Genomic DNA, 24,317 nt, shown 5'->3' with positions numbered 1-24,317 from the left:
GGAGTGCAATTAGCTGAGCTGGGAGGTGTTAATCCCAGGGAAAGGGGATTTGAACAGCTCATTTCAAACCACATTTGCTTGGCACCCCCCAGGTCTGGCTGCTTTCCCTGTGGGCTTTCAGATTGGCGGGCTGCCCTGGAAAACCACAAATACGCTGGGTGCACCTTCCTGGCCTGGGGCAAAGCCAGCCCGCTCACCGCACTGGCTAATGGCTCTGGCTAGAGGCGAAGTGCCCCCACCCGGGGGTTGCCCCTAGCCAGGCTGCAGGTGTCACTGAACACAGGGAAAATGAGCAGGTGCAGTACAGGCTGCCAGACTCTAGGGGGAGCCAGAAGAGCCCCCCCCCCCCACCTGCACCCTGCAGCACAGCGCCCCCTGGGGACTGGGGCCAGCCCTGAGTGGCAGGGGAGAGCGCCCCCTACTGATCCCCTTCATGCTCCCTGCAGCACAGAGCCCCCTGGGGACTGGGGCCAGCCCTGAGTGGCAGGGGAGAGCGCCCCCTACTGATCCCCTTCATGCTCCCTGCAGCACAGCGCCGACTGGGGCCAGCCCTGAGTGGCAGAGGAGAGCGCCCCCTACTGATCCCCTTCATGCTCCCTGCAGCACAGCGCCCCCTGGGGCACTGGGGCCAGCCCTGAGTGGCAGGGGAGAGCGCCCCCTACTGATCCCCTTCATGCTCCCTGCAGCGCAGCGCCCCCTAGCGCCGCTCGGGAGCGTCGGGGCCAGTCCTGAGCGCTCCCTACCCCCCTGCGCGGGTCGTTCACACGCGCCAGCCCCGAGGAAGCGGGCGCGGGGAGGGGCTGATGGATTCCCCGCCCCAGGGCTCAGGGCTTTCATCCCCAGGGCAGGTGTGAAAGGAGCCAGCCCACCCCCGCGGAGCGCAATTAGCACCTTCCCTCTCTGCCCAGCCCCGGGGCCGTGGGAAGGGAAGTGCACACATGACATACACACAGTAGTGCCACCCCTCCCCCCACAGCACACACACACACACACACACACACACACACACCCTTCCTGCACACCCCCATTCATATACACACGCCTTCGTGCATGCCCGCATTCATGCACACAGAGCATTCATACACACACACACACACACTCACACATATACTGCATTCACACACCCCATCCACACCCTCCACACTCATTCATACATACACACACTACCCCCTTCCTACACATACCCCATTCATATATACCCCCATTCACACATACCCATCCACACACACACACACACACACACACACACACACACACCATTCTCACACATACACCACACACACCATTCATAGATCCACATCGTAATCACGCACACACCTATTGGTATCATACACACACCATCCCCTACGCACTTCATTCACATACGCACATCCCTTTCACACACACACACGCACCCCACCACATTCACAGACACACAACACACCACCCAATTAAAGAGACAAATTGCATCCACATTGCATCCCACATACACCCGCATTCATACACACCGCAGTCACACACACACACACATTCCACATCTAGTCACCATGACACCCCCACTCTTCCCCAGTGGGGGTGACAGGGCCATGGCTCACGTGCCGACGGCAGGAAATAATTTTTCCCCTTCCGGACCAGGAGCGTGAATCAACCGCACATTAATGGCTCATGAAACCCGAGACAGGAATGGCAGGCATGTGCCAAGACTCCCGCGCGACCCTACCATAACAGAGGTGTCGAACCGTAACAAAGCCCTGTGAGCAATGGAAAGAGAACGCCTTCCCCTGAGCAGAGCAATGAGAGAGTCTATCGTAATAGACCAGAGCAATGGGAGACCCTACAATAACAGAGCAGAACAACGAGAGATTCTACCATCACAGAGCAATGAGAGACCCTATAATAACAGAGCAGAGCAACGAGAGACCCTATCGTAATAGACCAGAGCAACGGAAGACCCTATAATAACTGAACAGAACGAGAGACCCTACCGTAATAGACAAGAGCAATGAGAGACCCTACCATAACAGAGCAGACCAGTGGGAGACCCTACCATAACAGAGCAGGACAATCGGAGATTCGACCATGACAATGCTGGCGCCCCGCAGTAGCGAGCAGGGCGGGGTGCGGCGGGGGAGCAGGGCCCGCCGGTAACGGGCTGCGCCGCGGGGCAGGGGAACGGGTCCAGGGGCAGGAGCCGGGGGCGGGGCCGGGCGGGAGGCGGGTCCCTGCGCAGCAGGTTGGGCGGCTTCCCTGGCTCGGGGCGCCCTGAAGAGGGGAGGGACCGGGCGGCGCGTCCCAGTGCAGAGCGCACCTGCCCCCGCCGCGCCTCGCCCGCCCGCCGCTCCCAGCCGCCAGCCAGACCCCGCGCAGCGCGCCCGGGACATGGGGCCGCCGCCGGCTCCCCTGGGGCCTCTGATCGGCCTCCTCTTCGGCCTGGGTGAGTGCGGGCCGGACCCCGGCGCCCCTCCCGCCCCCCTCTCCCGCCTCCCTCCCGCGTCCTCCTTCCCGTCCCCTGCGCCCCCTTCTCCTCCCTCCCTCCCGCCCCCTTGTCCCGCTTCCCTCCTGCGTCCTCCTTCCCGTCCCCTGCGCCCCCTTTTCTGCCCCCCTTCTCCCTCCCATCCCCCTTCTGCCCCTTCTCCTCCCTCCCGTCTCCCCCTTCTGCCCCTGCCCCCCCGCACCCCTCCCCCTTCTGCCCCTTCTCCTCCCTCCCGTCTCCCCCTTCTGCCCCCTGCGCCCCCTCCCATCCCCCTTCTGCCCCTGCCCCCCCGCACCCCTCCCCCTTCTGCCCCTTCTCCTCCCTCCCGTCTCCCCCTTCTGCCCCCTGCGCCCCCGCACCCCTCCCCCTTCTGCCCCTTCTCCTCCCTCCCATCCCCCTTCTGCCCCTGCCCCCCCGCACCCCTCCCCCTTCTGCCCCTGCCCCCCCGCACCCCTCCCCCCCATTCTGTTTTCGGCTCCTACCCTGTCCCCGCGCTCTGCCGGGCCGGTCTCGGGGCGCCCTGTTGCGCGCCGACCCATGGGTGCTGGCACTAGGGGTGCGGGGGAGCTGCCCCCCCGCTTGAAGCGGTTTCAACCATAGACAGGGGCAGTGCCCCCCCCCCCCCCCCGCATCGCCACTGGACCAGCGGCCCCCGGCCCAGGCTGGGGGCGGGATGGAAATCGGGGGGGGGGGGGGAGCGCTGCGCCGTGGTATTGACCCCGGCTTGTGCTGTGCTGTGTGAGGGGTCCGTGGGGTCCGTGGCGGTGGGTCCGGGTGGGGCAACGTGTGTGTGGGCTGGGTATGATGTGTGTGAGCGTCACGTGTGTGCGGTGTTGTGTGTGCGTGTGGCCCCTGTTGTGTGAGGGGGCGGGGTGTGTCAACGTGATGCACCCTAGTGGGGTGGGGTGGGGTGTGTTTCCCGGGTGTGATGCGCGCGCGGTGTGTGTCTCGGGGTGTGTGGTGTGTCTGTATGTTGCCCCTGCTGTGTGAGGGGTGAGGGGGTCTGTGTGATGCCCCGTTGTGTGAGGAGGAGGGGTGTGTGTGTGTGTGTGTGTGTGTGTGTGTGTGTGTGTGTGTGTGTGTGTGTGTGTGTGTGTGTGTGTGATGCATGCTGGTGGGGTGGGGTGTATTCCTGGGTTAGAGCTGTGTGTGTCTCCCGGTGTGTGGTGCTCCCCTGTGTGTGTGTGTGTGTGTGTGTGTGTGTGTGTGTGTGTGTTGCCCTTGCTGTGTGAAGAGGTGTGTGTGTGTGTGTGTGTTGCCCTTGCTGTGTGAAGAGGTGTGTGTGTGTGTGTGTGTGTGTGTGTGTGTGTGTGTGAGATGCATGCTGGTGGGGTGGGGTGTGTTCCTGGGTGTGATGTGCTTGGGTTAGAGCTGTGTGTGTCTCCCGCTGTGTGTGTGTGTGTGTGTGTGTCTCCCGCTGTGTGTGTGTGTGTCTCCCGCTGTGTGTGTGTGTGTGTGTGTGTGTGTGTGTGAGATGCATGCTGGTGGGGTGGGGTGTGTTCCTGGGTGTGATGTGCTTGGGTTAGAGCTGTGTGTGTCTCCCGCTGTGTGTGTGTGTGTGTGTGTGTGTCTCCCGCTGTGTGTGTGTGTGTGTGTGTGTGTGTGTGTGTTGCGGGACTGGGCTGGAAGGGCAGGTCCCTGCCCGGTGGCTCTACCTGGCTGGGCTGGAGGGTTTGTAGGTTCCTGCCGGGCAGGTTCCCCAGGTCTGTTATCTGTGGGGTGAGGGAGGGGTGGGGGGGGGAGGGGAGGGGCTGCTGCCCTGGGTTGGGAGCAGCTTTGTCTCTGCGCAGGGTTAGGGTTTGTGTGACACCGGCCAGCAGGCCCTGGGAGCCGCTTGGAGGAAGTGATCCCACTGAAACGTGTCCAAGGGGTCATGAGCCTCTGTGGGCGCAGGCCACTGCTCCGGATGACCGGTCGCCTGAGGAAGAGGCCGTGCCCACGAAGGCTCGTGACCCCACGGACATGTCGTTAGTCTATGAAGTGCTCCCAGACCAGCTGCTGTTCACCCTGCACAGACTAACTCGGCTCCCCCTCTGGCACTTTTGATCCCTAATGGTTAGAGCAGGGGTGGCCACAGGCAGGACTCCAGGGAGGGTGGTGGGGCCTAGTGGGCGGAGCAGAGACCTACAGAAAGGCCCCGAAGCCCTTTGCCAAGTGCCCTCTCTCCCCTTGTACAAACAGAGCTTGGGAGACTGAAACTCCCTGGGGGTCGCCTGAAACTCACAGGCTGGGCCCCTGGGACTCAAGCCCAGTGCAAACGGCCCCACGGCCCCTGCCTTGGGTGTGAGGCTTTGCTCCTGGGGGTTGCCTGGGCTGCAAGCTACAGCCCCGAACACCCCTCTTCCCCGCCCCCAGCGGGGCCCACCCAGGGCAGCACTCGGCCCCACACTCCATTGCCCCGGGCTATGTCTGCCTCTCTGTGCAGCCGGCAGTGGGACTCTGCCGGGGGCCTTTCCCCCTCCGATCCTGTCACACAGCGTGGGGGCAGGGAGGTGTGGCATGGGGCCTTTCCCCACACCTGACCCCATAGGGGGAGGGGCTGGCTGGGGCTGGGGGGCAGCCAAGGGGCCTTTTGTCTCTGGCGGGCGCTGTCTCTCGTTGGGAGGGGAGACTGGTTGGCCTGGGGTGGGGGAACGGGTCGGGAGTGAAGGTTTGGGTTTAATTTTGCCCGGGCCTTGCTTTAGGGAAAACCCAGCCTCGGACCTGCCCCTCGGGCCGTGGCTCCTGGGGTAACGGCCCAGAACCAAGGCGAGGTGCCGCCTGTGGGCTGGGGAGGGGAGCGCCTAACGCTCTCCCAGGGGTGGGCCGGCTCCCACCGCCCCGCTAGCGCAGCTGAAGCTGCCTGGGTTCCTCGCCGACAGGCCTACGGCCCTTGGGGACACGGTGTCCTGACGTCCCGCCGCAGGAACCTGTCCCGCAGGTCTGGCTCTATGTTTAGCCTCTTGGCTCAGGCGGGAGGAATGCAGGGCAGACAGGCTGCCACCAATGCCAGGTGCCCTGTGACTGGGTGCCAGGTCACACGGGGTAACCATGTGTCAGCCCAGCCTGCCCCGTGGGGAGCGGAGGAGAGGGGGCCAGCGGCCCATTGAGCCCCAGGCTGGGGCTGGCTCACGTGACGATGCTGAGACCTGGCAAATTCGTGTCACACAGGCCACTGAATGGGACATCAGGTGGGCAGGGGGAGATCAGTACTGAGCTAAGATGCCCTGTAGGGAAGGAGTCTCCAACTTAGGACCCAGTGCAGGTCTTCAACCCCCCTAGCGGGCCAGTGGGCACCCCCTCTGGCAGGGCACCCATGGGGGCAGGTAGGGTCTCCTTACATCCCCTCCCCCACGTGTCTCCTGGCTCTGCCTGCTGGCCCTTACGCTCCCCCCCCCCCGTGTGTGTCCCCCCGGCCCCGCCTGCCACCAATTTATAACCAGCCTGGGAGGGAGGGGCCCTGCTACCACCCCGACAGGCTAACGGGGCTTCCAGCTGCTCACGCCACGCTGCTGCCAGCACCAGCCGGAAGTCCCGGTGCCCCGGGGGAGGCGTGTGCAGAGCCTGGCCCATAGGTGTCAGCCGAGAAACGAGGGCCGTGCTTTGTGACATTGACGGGATCTCAGGGAGGCCAGCGCTCCTGATATGAGGCGTGGGACCCAGAGCATCCAGGCTTGTTTTTTGGGAAGCCTCGGCCACGTGGGTAGACTTAAGCCGGATCTGGGAACTTCACCACCTGCCGCCTCTATCAAACTGTGACCGCTCTGTCAAAGCCGGGTTGGCTTGCTTGCTGGTGCCGGGGGTTAGACGTGAACTCTGGCCGCCTGCTTCCTTTCCTGTTTTCAAGACAGACCTTCGGTCTCATGGTCTGAGGAGAAAAGCTAGAAAACGTGCCCCGAGTTCAGCCAAAGACCTCAAATGCCCAAGGCCAAATATCTAGATCCCCAAGTGTATTTTAATCTGGGTTTTCAAGGAGCTAAGCTCCTTTTTTTTGGGGGGGGGGGGGGCGATTCCTGGGTTTTGAAATCTTGGGGTTGGCACTACAGGACATGCGAGTTGTGCAAGACCCCAGCCAGAGACCAGGCGCCTACAAAAGGCATGAGAGCGAGTCCTCACTCTGACACTGGGATTCCCCCCTCCCCCGCTAACATCTGCACCCTCACGGTGGGATCCTGCCTGCCTCTCCCCCCCACTAACATACACACCCTTGCACTGGGCTCTCCTGCCCCTGCTCCGGGTAACGGGAAGCAAAATCCACCAGCCCGGCCTTGCTGGCTGCAGAAACACGTCACCTGGCCAGTGTGATTGGCATCCCCCCGAAGCAGCTAGCGCAGCTTCCCAGCCTGAGCAGGACCCTCTACGGCCAGGACCACATGGCACTGGGGAACGGGTGCTGCTGGGAGCCGGGTGCGTGGGTGAGTCCCTGAGCATCCCCCCTCCTCCCAGTGCGGGCCTGGTTAAATGACTCTTTCATGTACATTTCACTGTCCGGATTGGGGACGTAGTCGGGCCCTAGATGGCTCCCAGGCTGGGAGTGCGAGACCCCTGAGGGTAAAGGCCCCACTCCCCTCTGCTTTGTGGCAGTCGGTCCCCTTCCCTGGGGCTGGATCGGCTCCATAAAAGGGAAAACCCCCATGCCCTGTTCCCGCCCTCCCAGTCAGGCAGCGCCTGGAGAAGTGAAACTGACAGCCCTGCCTGCCTCTGCGGAGGAATCCGGGGCGATGCTTTGGACGGGCAGGGAGCAGTTCCTGGAAAAGGAGGGTGGCGCTGGGTGCGAGACAGAGACAGGCCAAAGGGAATCACCCAGCCAGGCTGCCGCGATGGCTGCTTGGTTCAAGGGCTTGTCTCATGGGCTGGGCTGGGGAGGAGACAGCCCCAGGCGCTGTGATGTTCCTGGTTCAGAAGGTGGCACTTTGCTCTGTCTGCGGAGACACTTGGCTCCCTGGTTCTGGGAAGGAAGAAGAGTCTAATGGTTGGAGCAGGGGGGGCTGCGAGTCTGGACTCCTGGGTTGTAACCTGGACTCTCGGAAGGGAGTTAAATGTAGTGGGTGGAACTTAGCTTTACTTTATTGCTGCATCGGCAGCTATTGAGCAGGGTCTAGCCTGGAAATGTAACGGGCTGTTCCCCCAGCAGGAATGAAGCTGTCCCTTGCTAACCCTTCCCCTCATTGTCATCCTGGGGTGCATGCCTGATTGTGCTTTTTTTTCCCCTCCTCTGACTAGGTGTACAACAGATCTCTGGACAAACAGGTAAGAATGTGGCTCTTCTCCAGATCATTTCCAAGTTACAGTGGGGGAGGTCTAGGTTGGAGATTAGGAAAAGCTATTTCCCTAGGCAGGTGGGGAAGAGTTGGGATGGGTTGAATCTCCATCCCTGGAGGTTTTTAAGTCTCAGCCTGACAAAGCCCTGGCTGGGTTGATTTAGTTGGGATTGGTCCTGCTGTAGGCTGGTCTTGATGTCTCCAACAGCCCTGTGATGGCCACAGCCTCCCTTGAATCATTCAGTCAGTAGAATTATTTTTTGGGGGGTGGAGGGGAGATTATTGGTGTGTTTGTGAAGCCACCATCCACGGGGGACAATTGTGTCCAATATAAACCAGTTCTCCCTCAGGGTATGAAGCAGGATTCGAACCCACCATCTCTTGGGTAAAGGCTCAAGCAACAACCAGCAGAGCTAAGGGAGGAGCTCCTGTGAGTGTAGGCTCATTCCACTCATGTGGGGGCCAGCCAGTCAAAGGAATGGTGCCCCCTAGAGGAGGAAGGGTGCGAACCTCTCTCCTCCCTTGTGGCAAGTGCGTGTTACAGAGTTAATCCAACCCAGCTCTCTCACTCGGGGCTGGGAAAGATCCACCCCCATGAGCGGCTGTTTCTGTTTCACTCGCTGCTTCTCTGCTCCCCTGCAGGAACATGTGGGATTCCTGCCATGGGCCGGATCGTGGGGGGCACGGATTCGCAGGCCGGGCAGTGGCCTTGGCAGGTCAGCTTGAATTTTCTGAATAATCACGTGTGTGGCGGCTCCCTCATCGCCCCCCAGTGGGTGATCACCGCAGCTCACTGCTTCCCACCGTAAGTAGAGCACCGGGGGGTGGGGGGGATGTGGGCCAGACCCATCTCTGAGAATTCCTTGGGGGTGGGAGCACGAGGCCGGGAAGGGGACGAGTCAGAAGGAGCCTGTATCTCCGTTTCTGGCCCTAAACCTGTTTGACTGGGTTTCTGTGGGCAAAGCTGCTCATTCTCAGTCTCCCCCCTCTTAACTCACTAGAACCCAGGAACGCTGACTCCCAGCCCCCCCGTTCTAACTCACTAGACCCCACTCCCAGCATGGATGTGTCCCTCTCCTCTCTCCAGCATAGAATCTGAGGCAGCATGGCGTGTGTCCTTGCCCCTACACTGCTGCCAACTAAGGGAGAGTCCCCATTCACTGAGGCTTCCTGCAGCCTGAGGTGCAGGCTTTTCTCCTGGCTGAGATCCCATGTCTTTCTCCCCCACCGTGCAGGGAAAACCCCATCGCTGACTATGAGGTGACACTAGGAGCCTATCAGCTGAGCAACCCTGGAGCAGACATCAAGGTGGTTTTGGTGGCGGAGGCCATCAAGTTCCCCAACTACACGGATGAAGGCTCCGGTGGGGACCTGGCTCTGGTGAAACTGAAAGAGCCTGTCTCCTACTCACGTACCATTCGCCCCATCTGCCTGCCGTCCGCGTCCGTCAGCTTCCCCAGCGGCATGAAATGCACCGTGACTGGCTGGGGGCACGTGCTTACTTCTGGTAAGTGCAGGGTTAACACGGCCTCCTCTGGGGCGAGGCAGCTGGGTAATGAAGTCGCGCCGGGAGATGGCTCCCCCGCTGCGGAGCTGCAGCTGTGTCTGGGGTGGGGCAGCTGGGTAATGAAGTCGCGCAGGGAGATGGCTCCCCCGCTGCGGAGCTGCAGCTGTGTCTGGGGCGAGGCAGCTGGGTAATGAAGTCGCGCAGGGAGATGGCTCCCCCGCTGCGGAGCTGCAGCTGTGTCTGGGGTGGGGCAGCTGGGTAATGAAGTCTCACAGGGAGATGGCTCCCCCGCTGCGGAGCTGCAGCTGTGTCTGGGGCGAGGCAGCTGGGTAATGAAGTCTCACAGGGAGATGGCTCCCCCGCTGCGGAGCTGCAGCTGTGTCTGGGGTGGGGCAGCTGGGTAATGAAGTCGCGCCGGGAGATGGCTCCCCCGCTGCGGAGCTGCAGCTGTGTCTGGGGTGGGGCAGCTGGGTAATGAAGTCGCGCAGAGAGATGGCTCCCCCGCTGCGGAGCTGCAGCTGTGTCTGGGGTGGGGCAGCTGGGTAATGAAGTCGCGCAGAGAGATGGCTCCCCCGCTGCGGAGCTGCAGCTGTGTCTGGGGTGGGGCAGCTGGATAATGAAGTCTCACAGGGAGATGGCTCCCCCGCTGCGGAGCTGCAGCTGTGTCTGGGGCGAGGCAGCTGGGTAATGAAGTCTCACAGGGAGATGGCTCCCCCGCTGCGGAGCTGCAGCTGTGTCTGGGGCGAGGCAGCTGGGTAATGAAGTCTCACAGGGAGATGACTCCCCCGCTGCGGAGCTGCAGCTGTGTCTGGGGCGAGGCAGCTGGGTAATGAAGTCGCGCAGGGAGATGGCTCCCCCGCTGCGGAGCTGCAGCTGTGTCTGGGGTGGGGCAGCTGGGTAATGAAGTCTCACAGGGAGATGGCTCCCCCGCTGCGGAGCTGCAGCTGTGTCTGGGGCGAGGCAGCTGGGTAATGAAGTCGCGCAGGGAGATGGCTCCCCCGCTGCGGAGCTGCAGCTGTGTCTGGGGTGGGGCAGCTGGGTAATGAAGTCTCACAGGGAGATGGCTCCCCCGCTGCGGAGCTGCAGCTGTGTCTGGGGCGAGGCAGCTGGGTAATGAAGTCTCACAGGGAGATGGCTCCCCCGCTGCGGAGCTGCAGCTGTGTCTGGGGCGGGGCAGCTGGGTAATGAAGTCTCACAGGGAGATGGCTCCCCCGCTGCGGAGCTGCAGCTGTGTCTGGGGCGAGGCAGCTGGGTAATGAAGTCGCGCAGGGAGATGGCTCCCCCGCTGCGGAGCTGCAGCTGTGTCTGGGGTGGGGCAGCTGGGTAATGAAGTCTCACAGGGAGATGGCTCCCCCGCTGCGGAGCTGCAGCTGTGTCTGGGGTGGGGCAGCTGGGTAATGAAGTCGCGCAGGGAGATGGCTCCCCCGCTGCGGAGCTGCAGCTGTGTCTGGGGTGGGGCAGCTGGGTAATGAAGTCGCGCAGGGAGATGGCTCCCCCGCTGCGGAGCTGCAGCTGTGTCTGGGGCGAGGCAGCTGGGTAATGAAGTCTCACAGGGAGATGACTCCCCCGCTGCGGAGCTGCAGCTGTGTCTGGGGCGGGGCAGCTGGGTAATGAAGTCGTGCAGGGAGATGGCTCCCCCGCTGCGGAGCTGCAGCTGTGTCTGGGGTGGGGCAGCTGGGTAATGAAGTCGCGCAGGGAGATGGCTCCCCCGCTGCGGAGCTGCAGCTGTGTCTGGGGTGGGGCAGCTGGGTAATGAAGTCTCACAGGGAGATGGCTCCCCCGCTGCGGAGCTGCAGCTGTGTCTGGGGTGGGGCAGCTGGGTAATGAAGTCTCACAGGGAGATGGCTCCCCCGCTGCGGAGCTGCAGCTGTGTCTGGGGTGGGGCAGCTGGGTAATGAAGTCTCACAGGGAGATGGCTCCCCCGCTGCGGAGCTGCAGCTGTGTCTGGGGCGAGGCAGCTGGGTAATGAAGTCGCGCAGGGAGATGGCTCCCCCGCTGCGGAGCTGCAGCTGTGTCTGGGGTGGGGCAGCTGGGTAATGAAGTCTCACAGGGAGATGGCTCCCCCGCTGCGGAGCTGCAGCTGTGTCTGGGGTGGGGCAGCTGGGTAATGAAGTCTCACAGGGAGATGGCTCCCCCGCTGCGGAGCTGCAGCTGTGTCTGGGGCGAGGCAGCTGGGTAATGAAGTCTCACAGGGAGATGGCTCCCCCGCTGCGGAGCTGCAGCTGTGTCTGGGGTGGGGCAGCTGGATAACAGCCGCCAACCAGTTTGGAGAGGCAGTGAAGGTGAGTTCAGCTGCAGGGAGGGCTTTAGGGCCATGTACCAGCCCCTGAGACCTGCTCTGGGACCTGGACCCGCCACCCCGCGCAGCTCGCCCTGGTGGCTCCCTTTCCCCCCCATGGAGGAGTAGGCTGCCCCACCCTGACTTGGCTGCTTTTGCTTCCCCCATGCAGTGAGCTTGCCCAATCCCAAGACCCTGCAGCAGCTGGAGGTGCCAGTCATTGGGCTGGAGACCTGCCGCTGCCTCTACAAGATCAACGCCGACCCCGCGGAGCCCCACGTGATCCAGGAGGACATGATGTGTGCCGGGTTCGCTGAGGGCAAGAAGGACGCCTGCCAGGTGAGCGGGTGCTGGGGGTCCGGCTCTCCGTAGAACTAAGGGCGGGGTTGTTAGGATATAGATATGTCCGTCCCTTCCTTGACCTTGGCCTCAAGGGCCCCTCCCCCCCTCGGCCAGTCTCCACCCGCCACAGCTACGCTTTAGTGACCAGGCATCTGTATCCCACTACTGCCACCAATCCCCCGCCTAATGCCCTCTCCACACCCTGTTCTTCCAGGGTGACTCCGGCGGACCCCTCTCCTGCCGCGTGGGAAATGCCTGGCTGTTAGCTGGGGTGGTGAGCTGGGGGGATGCATGTGGATCCCCCAACCGGCCCGGCGTCTATACCCGCATCCCAGCCCACATCGCCTGGATCAAACAGATCATCCCGGAGGTGGAGATGAGCAACGTGCGTGTGGATCAGGAGCCCGTCTCGGAGGAGGGGCTGTGCCCCAACACCACTGCTCACTCTGGCCCTTACGATGACGTCCAGCACCATCCCAACTGGCCCCGGCCAATCTCCCCGAAACAGCCGTTGAACCTCGCCACCTCCCACATCCTGGCTGTCAGCCTGCTGCTCTCCTGCCTGCTACTTCACACGCTCCCTGCCCTATAGCGCCCCAGCCATCAAGGTCAGCTCCGCAGGGGAACCCCACCCCTAGCAGTCCAGGGGCATCCGGCCCCCCGCAAAACCCAGCTGGATGGTCCCAGGACTTCAAAGACTTGGTTTCCCTCTCCACCTGACTATCCCTGTTTGGCTCACGTCGACAAGGGACTTGATGTGACTTCATAGCCCTGTTCCTGGCAACGTCGTTTCTGGCTGTGGTCCTGCAGACCCGTGTTCTGGCCAGCGGGGTCCTGCAAGCCTCGCTCTGGGACTCGCGCCGACCCACCCCCCAGGCCTCGCTCTGGGACTCACGCCGACCCACCCCCCAGGCCTCGCTCTGGGACTCACGCCGACCCACCCCCCAGGCCTCGCTCTGGGACTCACGCCGACCCACCCCCCAGGCCTCGCTCTGGGACTCACGCCGACCCACCCCCCAGGCCTCGCTCTGGTGCCCAAGTTCTTGCCAACTCCTCCAGCCTTGCTGTGATACCTCCCCCGCCCCGGGCCCACAATCTGGGCCATAGCAATAGGCAGCCCCAACTCCTGCTCTCAGGCCTGCGTCTGCCACCGCGGCACCTCGCAGGGCAGCCTAACAAGGTCCCATTCTCCCCCTCCCCATCCTGATTTTTCCAGGGTGACTCCGGGGGACCCCTCTCCTGCCAAGTGGGTAGTGTCTGGCTGCTGGCCGGAGTGGTGAGCTGGGGGGAAGCATGTGGGGCCGCCAACCGGCCCGGTGTCTACACCCGCATCCCAGCCCACGCGGCCTGGATCCAGGAGATGGTCCCAGAGGTGGAGCTGAGCGATGTGAGCGTGGATCAGGAGCCGGGCTCTGAGGAGGGGTTGTGCTCTGGGGCAGCAGCGTGTGGCCTGGCCCCCTGGCTGCTCTCCTGGGCCTTCCTGAGCCTGGCCCAGGCAGGGTAATGCCACCCTCGCCCACTCCTAACATAGTGGGGAGGGGAGCTGGGGGCATGGGATCTGCCGCTGGGATCATGGGGGCAGATACTCCAGTAGAACTGGATTTTGCCCCCCGCTTTCCCTCCTCCTGCTGGCGCTGCCCCAAAGGAGTCCCCCAGGCGGCAGAGTGGCCTCAGAAAGGGGCGCAAGGCCATCCCCAAGGACGGAGAAACACTCCCTCCTCCTTTCACCTGCGTCACGTAGAAACGGCCGGGTTTCAGTCCCACAGTGAGTCAAGGCAAAGGGATCTCAGCAGGAGCTGGCAGATCGCAGGGGGCGGCTCCTCGAGGCCAGCCGAAGCCCCAGGGCTGGGCCGGGCTGTCCCGGCAGAACTGGCTTTTCTACCCCGGGAGAATGGCGGAGGGAGGGAAGGTTGTAAGGAAATGGGAGTTCAACACACGCCCAGCTGGGAGCGCACAGGCCTGGCCCCGACTTTCAGGCATGGGGTCAGGCCAGGCGCCTGCTGGTTCTAAGCTTGGGGGGAAGGGGAGGGAATGGAAGGGCTTTGACATACGTGAAGGGTTTAATAAAGAGGAGCCCTGTGTTATGGAACTGGCTGTTAGGGTTTTTGTAAAGCATTTGGGGTGTTCTAACCACTGAACCCCACTCTCGTCCCAGAGCCGGGGCTCGCACCAAGTACCCGGCCCCCAGAACGGTCTGAGGGGCAAAGCAAGGCTGGGCCACGCCTGGCTAGCCCCAATGCTGGGTGCAGGGCAGTTACTCCAGCGCTGTGTCAATACGGCAGGGGAATCCGGCTGGGAGCCGCTCCAAGGAACCTGCTGGGTAGGGAGGCGTTAACGCTCCAGGGATGGGCAGGAGCATTAACACAGCCCGCAATGAAGTTCTGGGCTGCCTCCCCCAGGCCTAGAATCCCTCCACCACCTCCGCCCCCCCAGCTAGCATCCCTCCACCGCCCCCGCCCCCCAGCTAGCATCCCTCCACCGCCCCCGCCCCCACTGCTAGCATCCCTCCACCCCCCCTGTTCCCAGCTACCATCCCTCCACTGCCCCCACCCCTAGCATCCCGCTCCCCACCACCCAACCCTTCCCAAGGCAGGCTCATGACAGACGCACGCTGTTAACACTTTTATTTATGAAAAATACACACTTCTTAGAACAGAACAGTAGAGCTGCAGGCAGGGAGCAGCCGTGCAGGGGAGCTGTGGGGATGGGCTTGGGGGTGTCTGCGCCAGCCAGCCCCCCACGCCCAGCAGCGAGACTCACGCGTACCTCCAGCTGGTGGCACCAGGCTAGGGCTGGGAGGATGCACGATGTGCAGGAAGCCTGGAGACAGGCAACCCTGCTGTGTCTGGATGAGGGATGCCCCAGCCCTGTGGCCGCTCGGCTTCGTGTAGGGGAGGTGGGTCCTGTACTGGAGACCAGCCCCACTCAGCAGGGCCCCCCCCCCCCGCTTTTCTCCCAGGCCCTTATGGAGCAGACCCCAGGAAAAGGCAGCTCCAAGCAGTGGGGAAACACAAACCTTCGCCGGGAGTGAGTCCAGCAGTGGAGAAGGGGGTTGGAGGGCAGGTCCCAGGCTCCCGGGGCAGGAAGCAGCCCATGCACGGAAGTTTGAGGGGGACCCAGCTGAGGTGCTGGGGGAGGTGCCCCATCAAGGCATGTCTAGAACAGGCTCTTTCTCCAGTATATCAGCCCCGTATGGGGGACCAGAAAGGCAGGGCTACGCTGTGCTGGGCCCCAGCCCCCAGAGAGGCCGACTGTATGTGAGGAGGGAACCCCACGCTGCTGCCGGGCACACGTGGCATCCGCTCTCCCGGAGCAGCGCACCCCCACCCTTTCTCCAAGGCGGCATCCCCAGATTGACGGTCCAGGGTACCACCTGCCCAGGGCAGGAAAAGCTCAGCCATGGCTCTATCCCACGCTGCCATGCTCCAAGGGAATTGAGGTGCTGCAGGCCAGGCCGCCAACCCCAACACCCAGGCGGCTGGGTCACGCAGCCGGGGTCGCATCCGGTGCTCTGCAGTCAGGCGGGGCGCAGAGCCTCACCCAATGGAGGGGCTGCTTGGCCCCTGTATCCCACGAGCCTGTCACTTCTTGGACATCTTGGCCTGCTTGTGCTTGGGGGGCGCCCACTTGAGACAGATGGAATCCACTGGGGAGGGAAAACGAGGAGGGGGTGAGTTTGACAGAATCTACAACCCCCCCCCACACACAATGCTCCCAGAAGGGCCCAACCAGATCATTCTCCGCCCTCCACACACAGCCTGAGCCTCAGCAAACGCAGCAACTTGTGTGTGACTGACAGAGCCACCAGGAAAGCCCCCAGTACGGGCTGGAAGCCACCAGAAAATGGTCATTTCCCTAATGTCCTGGGGTGCTTCTGGACGGAAGGGGGTGATGAGAGGCCTGCAAGGGCATACAGCTGCGTGGTGACTGCGAGCAGCAAATAGCGCCAACGGACACCAGATGGGGAGGGCTCCGAGTTCCTGCAGGAAATATTTTCCTTGGTGTCTGACCCATGGATCTCACCCGTGTGCACAGGGTCTGACTCCAGCTGGAATTTCCCCCGGGTCACATCCAAAGATTTGTCACCCACCCTGCTGAAATCTGATTCCTTATTTCTGATGGGGCTTGGTCTGGTTTTAACTTGCAGCCCCTAGTTCTCGCTCTGTCCTTCGTCCTTCTCTGCTAGCTTAACGAGCCCGTTAGCACCTTCCCCCCCCCCCCCCCGTACTTTGACACCAAGGTCAAGCCACCTCACACTTCTCTTTCAATAAGCTAAACGGATCATGTGCCTTAAAGTTTCGCAATGTAAAAGGCCTTGGCTCCACCCTGCAATTATTTTTTTTGGCAGCCAAAGGAAAATGCTCCGCTCTCGTTAAGGCTGCAATACACGTGCACTTCAAGTGAACCCTGGAAACGTTCTCTATGCAACCTTTCAGCCAATTACGCAGGGAGGCAGCCTGCAGCCGTGGGAATGCAGTTTGTGCTGTAATACAGTGAAAAAACTGCCGCAGAGCTGAGATGCAGCCACCTCTGGGGTGAGGCAGCTGGGTACCAGCAACACAGCGATGCTGCAGGGGTGTAGTTCACCTGGCACTGAAATGCAGCCACCTCTGGTGTGGGACGTGGCAGCTGTGTCTAAGCCACTCAGCAACACGTCAGTGGCTCTGGAGGACGATCGGTGTCTCCAGTCGAGGTTCAAAGCAAAATGCATCTTCCTCCAACCCCCACCTTGGCATTTCCAGCCCAGAGGTGGCTGGAGAGCTGAGCAGCGTTGCTGTTAGCCAGCGCCACCCCAGAGCAGACGCATTTCAGGGAGGGGTGTGCAAGCCCCGCTTTTGCAGCCTGTGAAGAGCTTGGAGCTGTCCCTGGGAGAGAGGGAAGCAGGCAGCTGGCTTGGGATGAGAGAGGCGCTCTCAGCCTCTGGTTACTTAACGGGCAGTGCCCCGCCCATCACCTGCCCTTGGAAAAACAACGGCCTGCTTCAGAGAACCTGGAAACCTGAGAGCGGCCAGGGAGTGCTCAAAGGGGTGTTTGTCCTACCCGGGCCTCTAACAGGGCTGCTTTGTGCTCAGGCTTATCGCTGCTCTCTTGGCCTACACAGGCGGGGAAGGAACGTGCCAGTGAGCTCAGTGGCACGTCCCGCCCCCATGAGCCAAGCAGCCACGCGGTGCGCCCTAGTGAGGGAAGGCTGAGTCCCACTCCTTGGCCCCGGAGCAGGGTCAGAGCCAGGTCCCCGAGCGGGGAGCAGCCCACTACCTGTGATGGGAGGCTTCTTGTACTGGGCGCTCTTCAGATGTTCCTCCACCAGCTTGGGCGTGACGCAGATGACGTGCTGCCCCTTCCAGTATTTCACCATGTTGAGGGACTGCAGCGTGCTGATGATGTCGTTCTGAGTGATGCTGGTCATCTGGCTGCAGGAGAAGGGGGGGCGGAGGCGTTGGCAGCAGCTGCGCCAGGCTGGGGCTTGGCGCGCTCAGCAGGAAGGGCCAGCTCAGGGCTGGGATGGGAAGACACCACAGCGGGTGTGGGGCTGAGTCAGGGTACCCACCCCCAGGCAGTGCTCAGGGGCGCTGTGCTGCATGAAGCAGGGCAGGGGCTCAGTAGGGGGCCCTCTGCCCTCATTCTGCTGTGGCTCTGCAGCACGGGTGGCCGACTCACGGCTCTGGAGCCGCACGAGGCTCTTTGATTGAAGAAATGCGGCTCCTGCTGGTTGTGAGCCATGCCCCAGCGCCTGCTCATGGCCGGCTGCTCTGCGCATGCATCCCAGTGCCTGGCGGGAGAAGTGTGTGGCGGCAGCTCCAAGATCCAGGCATTAGGTTAGAGTGGGGAGAGGGGAGGGGAGGATAAGGGGGGTACCGGGGGAGGGGGGGCACATTGGGTTAGAGTGGGGATTGGGGGGGAGGGGCGCTGAAGCACCTTAGACTCAAAGTTTTATAAGGCAGCCAACAGATGCCATATTTAAATTCCAGGGCAAAAAAAGAATCAGCATGTACCTGGCTTACACCTTGTTTCTTTAAAGAAAATTCAAAGGCTACTGTTTGCCAGGCTGAAGCAATTATTCTGACATATGAGTCTCTCCCTTCCTGTTTTTGAACCTCTCCTATTTGCAGTCTGGGACAGACCTGAATTTTTAGAACTATAAAAAAGCCACAATCTTCATTAAAAAAAAAAAAAATAAATAAAAATGAGGAAACCAGCCCAGAGATCAACAAGCTGGAGTGAAACAGGTGCTTCAAATTGTGCTAATTTACTTCTCCATTCAGTTTAGTTTTAAAAATGTCACAGCATATAATAGGGCAGTTGTGCCCCATTGAAAATACAAGGTGGGGATGCTTTTTTTTTTTTTTTTTTAGTGTGAGTATTACTGTATTTTTAACGTTTTTTTTTTTTTATTTTAATTTGATGTTTGTTCCTGGTCAAGATCTACGGACGGGCAGTGAAATTTTTAAGTGACTAGAGACTTTATTGGGTTTTGTCCGAAATGTCCTGCAATGTTATTTTTATAAATTATCACTCTCTCTTTCTCTCTAAATATATAATACGTGGCTCTTCATACTCTAGCTACTCCTATTTTGGCTCTTCATCTCTAGCTGGTTGGCAACCCCTGCTCTACCCGGCTCAAGGGGGGGTGCTCCCCCATCTGCGTCCCTGCTGCAGCCCCGCTCCCTCGCTCACCTGAGGTCTTTAATGGACAGGGTCCCTCGGAAGTCCCTCAGGATCTCCAGCAGCACCCAGGACCAGTAGCTCCGGTAGCTCAGCTTGCCCAGGTCCGAGAGGGGCTTCTCTGGGGAGCCCACCGTGCTTTCCAGCTTAGACAGCTCATAGCCTACGGGCATGGAAAAGGGTGGGGATAGATCAGAGCCCCTGGCCTGGGAGTGCGGGAATTCTATGGCATTCCCTTCTGAGAACTCTGTGCACAGAGGCTGGGGAGGGACAGTGTCTCAGGACAGGAATCATCCTTCCTGCCCCCCGCTACTGGGACCTCTTCTGGGGGCAGCAGGGAGCTCACTCAGTGGCAGTCCAAGAGGGGAGCCACTTCCTCCAATCCGAGAACCTACCAACTCACTGCCCGCATGGCGACAGCATAACCAAGGCCAGTGCCAGGCTACTCACTGAACGCGATGAGAAACTTGCCATAGCCTCGTCTCTGGTAGGGGGGCAGGGTGAGGATACAGGCCACGTTGTTCCCATCCGGAGACTCCTTCTCCTAAGCACAGAGAAGGCACAGACAGTGTTACCCACAGCGGGGGAGGACGGGGCAGGAACAGAGGGGGAGCAAGGCTGGACCCAGACTGGCACAGGGAGGGGAACCAGCGTTCCGCATGTGGGCTCAGAGATAGCTCCCATCGGTCCCAGTCACTGCAGATCAGCGGGGGACTGGTGCAAGCTGACAAAAGGTTGTTCCAATTCCCAGGCCCAGAGCTGGGCACAGAACCCAGGAGTCCTGGCTCCCAGCTTCTTCCACTTTAACCCACGCGACCCCCCCCCCCCCCCCCCAGAGCTGGGGATCAAACCCAGGAATCCTGCTGCCAGCCTCCCAGAGCTGACTCCAGGTGCTACCTTGGAGAAGTAGCCGACGATGTGGGCTCCCTGCCTGTCGACCTCGGTGAGGATGTAGAAGACGAAGGGCTCCACGTCGAAGTAGAGAGTCTTGTGGTCTAGGAAGAGCTTGGCCAGAAGACACAGGTTCTGGCAGTAAATCTGAGCAGAAGCAAGAAAAGCAGCCATCAGACAGCACAGGACTCGCCCAGCCTGGGGCACCCCTAAGAAGCCGCCAGTCACAGGGAAGGATGAGGGAGCCGACTGCTGGGGACAATCCAGTCCTGAGTGGGGACTGGCTAGGGGAGCCCTGATGGAGCGACTCTCTCTCTGCTGGGGAACACCAAGTGGGACTGGCGAGATGGGTCTGATTTATAGCCCTACAGCCTTTTTTTTGGGGGGGTGGGAGGGGGCAGACACATGCTGGGCTCCTCGGAGCAGAACCGAGGTACCGCGGTAGCAGGGACCTCACTGGGGGTAGCGCACTGGGACGCCCAACAGCCCTGCCTCACCTTGTGATCTTTGCCATCCACTTCATAGACCGAGATGTTGTTCTTCCTGTAGATCTCCTTCCCTGGTGGCTGTCTCCACTGGCATTGGCCCTGCCACAGAGAAACTGTCGGGCACTGGCCAAGCCAACACAATGCTGCTGGTGCCCCTCAATCCTGACACAGCCCCCAGCTCCCCTTTAAGCGCTGGCAGGGTCCCTCAAGCCCAAGCCCCCCTGCTATCCCAGCCCTGGACAAGCCCCTCCCCCCAACAGATACGCCACTGCCCCGGGCTTCCCACCTCCACAGCTCCGCCGCCACTAGGGCTTGGCCCTTACTTACTAGGTGGTACCTGTAGCTCTTCTCGAACTTCATGTATTTCAGACAGTACTCGCAGATCCACAGCTTGGGCTGCTTCCCATAATCCTCCGGGAAGGGGGAGAAATACCAGGCATCGATCTCATAGTGGCCAATGTGGATCTTATCTACGTATTTCACCTTGGTGATCTGGGAGAGCAGGGAGCAGAGGACACTCCAGGTTAGCGATCAGAGCAAGGGCCCGGGGTCCCGCCCTTTTAGATGCCAGGCCAATGCCCTGGGCCACTCACCGCCTCATGCTCCTTCTCCAGGGCAGCTGTGGTGGGATCCATCTCTGCGTAGGTCTATGAGGAGACAACCCAGTATCAGGCAGCTGCCACACTGCATCACAGAGTTTAACTGAGGCCACACTGAACCTTCCACCCCAACCCCTACAGCATAGCGCCCCCTGGTGTCAGCACTGACTAGGAGGGAAGACTGCTCCCCTTTGAGCTCCCCAGCCCTGATCCAGGCAACATCCCTTCCCCCCAGTGCACTTGCCTTCTGAACATGGTTGATCTCGTCATGTTTGCGCTTCTGGTTGCGGGTGATCTTACGCTCGGGTTGCTCTGACAGCTCGTTCATGTACTGGTCTGTGTTCTTCTGCACTGCATCTTTGACTGTCTTGGTGAGGGCCAGCCGGTTCTTATCTACCCATTCATCCAGGCGCCGGTTGACTGTGGTTAAGATGGGGCAGTAAGGAACCTATCCAGCTTCTATCTGTAGAGTGACAGTCTCACCATGTCCCAAAACACTCAACACCTGGGCACTGGAACCAAATGGTCCTGATTTTAGCCCTCTAGAAATCACACCCCTGCCAAAGTCAGGTAGAGCAGACATATCCTTAGATCTCCAGTGCTATAGAAGGGCAAAGTCCTCTTTGCCCCTAGGAAATCCTGTAATGAGGAATTCTGCAGGGTAATTTCCCATAGATTTGTGGGGGTATGGGTGAGAGACTCATGGTAAAGGTGAAAATGAGGCAGTTATGAATATGAACTATGGGGAGGAAAGGAATTAACAATATCACACTCTTAGGTGCTTCCATAGTGAACTTAGTAAATAGTCACCCACATTAATCCCCCTCCACAGGAACAAAACCCAGGGCCGTACTCACATCCGACATAGTGCACATAGTATTCCTCCCGGGCCTCCTGCTCGTTGAGTCGTGACTGAATCACCTCGGCTGAGTCTGCAAGACAATCACCAGGTTAGTGCCAGCTTAGATGAGCAGAGGAAGTAAGAACGAGTGGGTTAGGTGCAATGTCTGCCCTGAAAAATGGTAGCCCTTTTACACTGAATGACAGACAAATGCTTTACTAAGGTAAACAATGAGAAGTCCTTTATGGACTAACAGATTTACTGGAGCACAAGCTTTCGTGGGCAAAGACCCACTTCGTCTCATGCATCTGACTAAGTGGGTCTTTGCCCTCCAAAGCTTATGCTCCAATAAATCTGTTTGTCTATAAGGTGCTACAGGACTTCTCGTTGTTTATGCAGATTCAGACTAACATGGCTACCCCTCTGATCCTTTACTAAGGACACATCCGTCTCAGGGGGAAAAGCCTTCTTAGTGCAGAATTAGAGCACCCACCCATAGAACTCACGTGGAATAACAGCTATGCTTTAGATTTACCCTCTGGTTTATTTTCCAATAGCTTCCCCATGAAATCTCAGAGATTTAGGACATATTTAAATTTCTCCTATTTCAGGCAGTTCTATAATGTCAGTTTACACTGGTGCAGTGAAAAAGAGTGGGAATGGGACGTATTGGGAGGGGGAAGCCTTTATGCCATGTCCTGTGGGCACATGGTTGGGAAAGTCTGAGGGCTAAGTGGCACTGGTGATCAGAGAGATCAGGACCTACTTTCACAAGAGGGGCAGGTCTCTCACCCCAGGACCCGTCTGTGCGGCAACACAGAGCTAGAGGATGAAGGGGGAGAGCTGGAAGCCCTGGGCTTATCCTGACTAAAGATGTTAAATTGCAGTTAATTGACTAGTTGATGGAGTTTCCATCAGCTCGTCGGTAGGCACCTGCTGGGGCTCTTGTACATTTCGAAGGAGGAATGTGGAACTCTGCAGGCAGCAGGAAGTCTTTGGGCTGCACTGGGACAGCTTTGAAATGTACAAGACTCTCCAGCAGGGGCTCTTGTGTATTTCAAAGCCACAGTGCCCTCATGGAGCCGAGGTCAGGACTAGCTGGGGAAGGGGGGGGGGTACGGGATGGAGGGATGGACGAGGACTCAGAGTCCCCTGCTGACCCCGGGGCTCCATGCTGGCGGCATGTCTGGCTCAGCTGTGCAGCGCTGCTGCTTTGAAATGCCCCTTCTCCCCCCCCCCCGCGTTGCTCTGATACAGCAAAGGGGGGGTGGGGGGGGGAGTCGACTAGTCCTGCACATTTCCAATCCCGACAGGGCTTCTCTGGGGCCGGGTCTCTCCCACAGGGGCTGGGGGCGGCGCAATGGGAGTGAGGGCAACAGGCGGGCCCAGAGGAGAGTGCGGGGGGGGGGGGGGGCCCTGGCGGCCCCAGGCACAGGCCAGAGACCGGGCTCAGGGCGGAGGGGAACCCGGGGGAGCAGGGCCCAAAGGGGTTAGCCGGGGGGGAGGGGTTAGGACGGGGGGTGGAGGGAGTCCCGGGGGGAGTCCCGGCGGGGGGGGGGGGAGTTCCGGGAGCGGTTCCGGGGGGGGAGTCCCGGCGGGGGGGGGGGGGGGGTGGGGCGGAGGGAGGGGTCCCGGGGGGGGTGGTGTCCCGGCGGGGGGGGGGGGTGTCCCGGGGGGTTTCCCGGCGGGGGGGAGGGGGTCCCGGCGGGGGGGGGAGTCCCGGGGGGGTCCGGCGGGGGGGGGGGGGGGACTCACGCCAGGTCCCGTCCGCGCGCCGGCACAGGTAGGTCTCCCCGATCTCCACGGTGACCTCGGCCTCGCGCGGCGGCCCCGGGCTCAGGGTCCGGGCCTCGCGCTCCTCCTCGCCGCCCGGCCCGGGGGGGGCTCCCGCCGCCCGGCTCGGCCGCCATGACAGGCCGGAAGCGCCTCGCGAAAACAAACCGCCGCCCGCCCGCGCGTGGCGGGCGCCCGGAGGTGACGTCACGCGCACCGCGTCACGTGCCCGCGGCAGCCGCGGGGCCAGGGTCTCGAAGGGAGGCGGCAGGACGGCACCCTCCCGGCATGCACCGCGCCCTGCGTCCCCAGCCTCCCGGCATGCACCGCGCCCTGCGTCCCCAGCCTCCCGGCATGCACCGCGCCCTGTTCCCTTCATGCTGCGCCCGGTACCCCAGTGTCCCCCCCCCACCCCAGCATGCACCGCGCCCCGTACCCCAGTGTCCCCCCCATCCCAGCATGCACCGCGCCCCGTACCCCAGTGTCCACCCCCAATCCCATCATGCACCGCGCCCCGTACCCCAGTGTCCCCCCCCCACCCCAGCATGCACCGCGCCCGGTACCCCAGTGTCCCCCCCCACCCCAGCATGCACCGCGCCCCGTACCCCAGTGTCCCCCCCCCACCCCAGCATGCACCGCGCCCCGTACCCCAGTGTCCCCCCCATCCCAGCATGCACCGCGCCCCGTACCCCAGTGTCCCCCCCCCATCCCAGCATGCACCGCGCCCCGTACCGCCAGTGTCCCCCCCCATCCCAGCATGCACCGCGCCCCGTACCCCAGTGTCCCCCCCCCATCCCAGCATGCACCGCGCCCCGTACCCCAGTGTCCCCCCCCATCCCAGCATGCACCGCGCCCCGTACCCCAGTGTCCCCCCCATCCCAGCATGCACCGCGCCCCGTACCCCCAGTGTCCCCCCCCATCCCAGCATGCACCGCGCCCCGTACCCCCAGTGTCCCCCCCATCCCAGCATGCACCGCGCCCCGTACCCCAGTGTCCCCCCCATCCCAGCATGCACCGCGCCCCGTACCCCAGTGTCCCCCCCCATCCCAGCATGCACCGCGCCCCGTACCCCAGTGTCCCCCCCCATCCCAGCATGCACCGCGCCCCGTACCCCAGTGTCCCCCCCCATCCCAGCATGCACCGCGCCCCGTACCCCAGTGTCCCCCCCCATCCCAGCATGCACCGCGCCCCGTACCCCCAGTGTCCCCCCCATCCCAGCATGCACCGCGCCCCGTACCCCCAG

At 61.5% G+C, this 24,317-nt stretch overlaps 2 protein-coding genes across 5 annotated transcripts; one reads left to right on the top strand and one right to left on the bottom strand.

Moving 5' to 3' along the window:
* Positions 1-2,255: 2,255 nt before the first annotated feature.
* Positions 2,256-13,908, top strand: PRSS8 (serine protease 8). 3 transcript variants are annotated; one of them, XM_075929073.1, is made up of 7 exons: positions 2,256-2,413; positions 7,655-7,681; positions 8,335-8,497; positions 8,928-9,199; positions 11,650-11,816; positions 12,034-12,427; positions 13,036-13,172. In XM_075929073.1, exons 1-6 carry the CDS (start codon positions 2,359-2,361, stop codon positions 12,409-12,411), a joined length of 1,062 nt encoding a protein of 353 aa, XP_075785188.1. In that variant the 5' UTR covers positions 2,256-2,358; the 3' UTR covers positions 12,412-12,427; positions 13,036-13,172. The 3 variants fall into 3 exon arrangements, with proteins under 3 accessions (XP_075785188.1, XP_075785189.1, XP_075785187.1); XM_075929074.1 differs by lacking the exon at positions 12,034-12,427 and having other exon boundaries at positions 2,257-2,413; positions 13,036-13,908; XM_075929072.1 differs by having other exon boundaries at positions 2,257-2,413; positions 12,034-13,179.
* Positions 13,909-14,428: 520 nt separating this feature from the next.
* On the bottom strand, positions 14,429-23,468 carry KAT8 (lysine acetyltransferase 8). 2 transcript variants are annotated; one of them, XM_075928959.1, is made up of 12 exons: positions 23,057-23,468; positions 21,318-21,392; positions 20,705-20,880; positions 20,455-20,508; positions 20,189-20,353; positions 19,871-19,960; positions 19,380-19,520; positions 18,933-19,026; positions 18,495-18,645; positions 17,368-17,589; positions 17,076-17,230; positions 14,429-15,465 (listed from the first exon to the last, which is right to left on the bottom strand). In XM_075928959.1, the coding sequence occupies exons 1-12, from the start codon at positions 23,451-23,453 to the stop codon at positions 15,401-15,403; spliced, it is 1,785 nt and encodes a 594-aa protein (XP_075785074.1). In that variant the 5' UTR covers positions 23,454-23,468; the 3' UTR covers positions 14,429-15,400. The 2 variants fall into 2 exon arrangements, with proteins under 2 accessions (XP_075785074.1, XP_075785075.1); XM_075928960.1 differs by lacking the exon at positions 17,368-17,589.
* Positions 23,469-24,317: the final 849 nt, after the last annotated feature.

This window comes from Pelodiscus sinensis, chromosome 4 (assembly GCF_049634645.1).
Source record: "Pelodiscus sinensis isolate JC-2024 chromosome 4, ASM4963464v1, whole genome shotgun sequence".
NCBI classification, from domain to species: domain Eukaryota; kingdom Metazoa; phylum Chordata; order Testudines; family Trionychidae; genus Pelodiscus; species Pelodiscus sinensis.
This window is presented reverse-complemented; position numbering and strand designations above follow the sequence as displayed.